This window comes from Pteropus vampyrus, unplaced genomic scaffold, assembly GCF_000151845.1.
Source record: "Pteropus vampyrus isolate Shadow unplaced genomic scaffold, Pvam_2.0 Scaffold319, whole genome shotgun sequence".
NCBI lineage: Eukaryota > Metazoa > Chordata > Mammalia > Chiroptera > Pteropodidae > Pteropus > Pteropus vampyrus.
The window spans coordinates 164,104-168,909 of record NW_011889100.1 but is presented as its reverse complement, the minus strand read 5'-3'; the positions used below and the strand labels follow the sequence as shown (position 1 = coordinate 168,909).

General features: G+C 33.9%; 1 protein-coding gene across 1 annotated transcript in view; it reads left to right on the top strand.

Annotated features, from left to right (window-relative positions):
- Positions 1–4,806, top strand: part of ARNT (aryl hydrocarbon receptor nuclear translocator) — a 53,236-nt gene that overhangs the window by 23,768 nt on the left and 24,662 nt on the right. Inside the window, exons 3-4 of the mRNA XM_023521844.1 lie at positions 1,119–1,163; positions 3,122–3,166. Of these exons, the coding sequence (XP_023377612.1) occupies positions 1,119–1,163; positions 3,122–3,166 (90 nt within the window). The remainder of the gene's footprint in view (positions 1–1,118; positions 1,164–3,121; positions 3,167–4,806) is intronic.

Genomic DNA, 4,806 nt, shown 5'->3' with positions numbered 1-4,806 from the left:
AAATAGCCTTGTCTTAATCTTTTAGAAAATATTGTTACATATTCTAGATATACATAATTTTTAATAGTTACATAAAGGGATGTACTTAATTTCTATTTTGGGACATTTAAGTTGTTTTGGAGATTTTGCTATTACATGTAATGTTCAATAAACATCTTTGTACATAAATTTTTTGAATTATTTCATTAGCGTAGATTCTCAGAAATGGAGTCATTGGGTAAGTAGAATTTGACAGGTGATCAGGGGCTACAGGGAGGAAGAAGAATGAACACTTTCAGGATTGATGCTGCATACATATATAACCCATCTAGAGGCCCATGATAGCAGGTTGTCATGCTAGTATAGACACCAAGAGATCACTGGGTTAAGGTGGCACCATGAGTAATGTTTTATTTAGTTTAACAGAGTGCAGAGATTAATAGGAGAATGGCCTTCCTTGTTACCTATAATCTTCCCTAATTCCCTGAAATGAAAGTCACCTCTGCTTTCACTGAACATCTATAGCATGTTGATTGTGCTCCTCACATGGCACTTTCCCATTCTCACTTGTCGTATATTCGTATTTGTTGAGGCAAGGAGCCCTTTGAAGGCAAGTCTCTTGTTTTTACCTCATCTTGTGAAGTGTCTTGAACATAGTATGTATTACATGTTTATTAAATGAATGAAGCAAAAAAGGATTAACAACCTTCTGAAGTCTTAAATCACTCCCTGTATAACATCACAGTTTTGAAAGATGTTTCAGAAAGCTGGTAACATAGCTTAGACTGTAGAAATAAAAAATGGGCCCAAATTATTCACATTCATTTTTTCTTGTCTTTTTCGAGTGGATTCCTACTCCTTTTATAGAAGTTGTATTCTAATGTAAAACTTTGGCAAAGGTGTGAGTGCTGTCTTAGGAAAATGTAAAAGTCGATACTCTGCTTTGATTGCCCGATTTCTTTGTCCAGTTTGGTACAGTTAGGAAGAGGTAACATAGCTTTGCTTGACTTCTGTCTGCTTCCTCTTTTCTTTCTTTCCTTTGGGTGGGTGTTCAAGTAGCTCGTGGGTTGAGAATTTTTAGTTTCTTAATGTTCTGTATTATCAGGAAGCTTACAATATTTATTGTCGGTTTTCCTCAGGTTGGATTTTGATGATGATGGAGAAGGGAATAGTAAATTTTTGAGGTAAGATTTTGAAAAACTTTCTCTAGATTTCTGATATTAAAATTAGTTCACAATCTTTATTTTTCTGATTTGTAATTTCATCCTTGGGCCTGGAAAGAGTGCTTCATCCTAAAACTAAGTTTTTGTATTATACCCCATAAAAATTTTAAGCATTCTTTTATTAGCTCCAGAGGAAGAAGCTCAAAAGAAAATTCTAGGGGTCAGATTAGTTCAGGATTTATAGCCTGTGAAGGAGCAGTATAAATTTTGGCTCTACTTTAATATCTGGTTTAACTGCAGATTTTGTAAGACTAACCTATCTCTCAGAAGCACTTCCTGTCAAAAGTTGATAAAACTTTGCTTTATTCTGTGGCTTCGAGAAGAGGAGAATTTAAGTCATCCAGAGAATAATATTTTTAGAGTTAGGTTTTCTTCCCTCAGCACATCTTTCTTTGTGGTTTCTGACGTAGCAAACAAGATTTGTCAGCTTATTAGGTACAAATTGTTGGAATAAATGGATTGTGTTTCATTGATCAAAGATTTAAAATACATTGTTTAAATTATAATTTAAAACTATATCTTAAAAACTTCACATCAAAGGAAACAGTGAAAGGTTACTTGTAGAATGGGAGAAAATATTTGCAAATCATATAAGTGGTAAGGGATAAATATCTAAAACATATGAAGAACTGCAACTCAATAGCAACAACAACAAAACAATTAAGAATGGGCCAAGGATTTGAATAGACATTACTCCAAAGACGACATACAAATGGCGAACAAACATATGCAAGGATGTTCAGCATCACTAATCATTAGAGAAATGCAGATTGAAACTACAATGAGATATCACCTCATGCCCATTAGGATGGCCACCATTAAAAAAAAAAGTAGTGCAACCTCCATACGGAAAATAGTGTGGAGGTTCTTCAAAAAGGAAAAAAAAAAGAAAAAAAGAATTACCATATGATTGAGCAGTCCCACTTCCGGTTATTTATCCAAAAGAATTAATCTTGAAGAGATACGTGCACATTCATGTTCATTGCCCTGTTTTCCATAGTAGCCAGGAGGTAGAAGCCACCCATATCATATATCCATTGACAGATGACTAGATAATGTGTATCCATCCACTGAAAGAAAGGAAATCCTGTCACTTGCTACAACATGAATGAACCTTGAGAACATTATACTAAGTGAAATAAGCCAATCACAAAAGGGCAAGTATAGTTGACCCTTGAACATCTCAGAGATTAGGGTCAAATTAGTTGAATATTTTATAACCTGTGCAGTCAAAAATCTGAGTATAATTTAAACCGTGGATGGAAACACAGCTGACCCTCGACCCTGAAACAATGCAGAGACCCGCGCAGTTCAAACTCGCTTTGTTTAAGGGTCAGCTATACTGTATGATTCCATTTATATGAGGCATCTAAAATAGTCAAAATCAGAAAAACAAAGTATAATCATGGTTGCCAGGAGCTGGGGCTAGAGCAGGGGTTGGAATGGGAAGATGGTGGTTCAGTGGGTAGAGTTTCAGTTTTGCAAAATGAAAAAGTTGTAGAGATCTTTTATACAACGGTGTGATATGTTAGTACTACTGAATTGTACACTTAAAAATGGTTAAGATGGTAAATTTTAAGTGTTTTTTGCCATAATTTAAAAAAAAGCTAAAACTATCCCTAACCTTAGAATGATGCCAACAGGGCAGTCAGCTGTGCCCTCAGGAGGTCCGCCTTTTTTTCTTTTTTTTTGGAGCATCTGAAAAGTAAGGGTAGAAGAAACATCAGAAACTTGAGAAATTATAGTAATAGGTTTTTAAAGTTCTGTGGGATACTGTTATTATCTCTATGACTTTGTGGTGCTTTTCCATTGACTTTTTTTCTGTTGTCTGTTTTACCCCTTTCTAGTTTTTATTTCAGAGTGAAATAGATATAACAAATATAATGCTTTGAACTAATAACTCTTTTTTCCTCCTTCAGGTGTGATGACGATCAGATGTCTAACGATAAGGAGCGGTTTGCCAGGTAATGTCTTAGAGTATCTTGGTCCATGTTACAGGTCCAGGCAGTTCAAATGTACTGAGTTTTAATTTTATTTCTTATTTATTTATTTACTTACTTATTTACTTACTTACTTACTTACTTACTTATTTATTTATAATTTTAAGTTACAGTTGACATTCAACATTACGTTAGTTTCCGGTGAACAGCATAGTGGTAAGACATTTATATAACTTAAGAAGTGATCGATCTCCTGATAAGTTAATTTTATTTTATTGAAAGTTAATTTCTCTGTCTAGTCTCTTTCCTGTTCTGAAAGCTGGTGAACTTAGTATTATAATTACCGTGTATGTTCAGGTGATATGGCTTCAAACTAATGGTATATTTTATTTACACTGTTTTTTATGTATCATAGCCATACAGTGTGCTTGCTGGGTGTCCACAGGAACACAAGCAATATGGATTTCTTGGTTACATTTATTATTAAATGGGTCTACGAAGTCTGTACAAATAATGGTTTTATTCTTTAAAAAATGACAACAGAGAAACAATTTTTGTGGAGACTGGAGTTTTGGTTGAAATAAATTTGTTTGAATTATTCAACAAGATGAAAAATACTTTGCTTTTTATTAAACAGTGAATCCTTTTCTACTCAGATATTGGTTTTTAGAAAGTTTGTTCTGGATATTATCAAATAGTAAATTGTTTTCTTAAAGGTTGAGCTTGTAGCTACCTCAGAAAAATGAATAATCCAAATTCTAGTGCTTAACTTGGCACTTAGTGTTTATCCATTGCTGATGCTGCCGGTCTGGGGACCATGCTGGAGAAGCACTGATGTGGAGGGCTAAGAAATATCAGTCAGAGTAGTTTAAAACTACTCTAAAGCAGTAAGATGCTATCATAGACTTTGAATGAGAGGATACTATGTAAAATACGTATGAGATATTTCTATAGTAGCAATTTATAGGATTGATAAAATAGAAGTAGTAAAGTCAGGGGGTGGATAGGAGGCTGTTGAAATAATAAGACAACTATAAAATCATGAGGGCCTGGGCCGGAGTGGTGGCACTAGCAATAGCAAAGGAGTGAAGTTAAGAGGTTTTTGAAGAATTTGTTTACTGAAGAATTTGTTTACTGAAGTATGTGAGACATCAAGATGTGAGCCGTCTCTAAGATGAGAAGTTAATCATAGATATTTGAGGAGTAGTTTTAGAAAGTCAAGCCATCAAATAGTAGCAGTGGTGTGGGTTCACAGTCTCTTGACTGAAATTCCAAAAAGCTATGAAAATATGACCCAAACTATTTTAATCTTCATTTGTCTTTCTTAATGTGAATATTTATACATTCATATGTTTCATTCAGAAATAGTAGAGTGGATAAAGGATTATGGATTTGTAGTAGGAGGCAATAATAATAGGAATTTCGGATATTTAACTTTCAAACAACAGAACTCCTTCCTTTAAGATACGATTCGTTAAGCTAGTTCACTTCACATATTCTTGGGAATTCAGCTAAAAATGTGTAAATTTTTTCAACTAAAGAAAAATGATTTGTACTTTGTTAAGGAACTGTAATAACCCAAATGAACATGAAACTTTTAACTACTTATGATCACTCAGTTCTCTTCTTGTTAATATACATGAATTTTCACATTGTTCTCATCA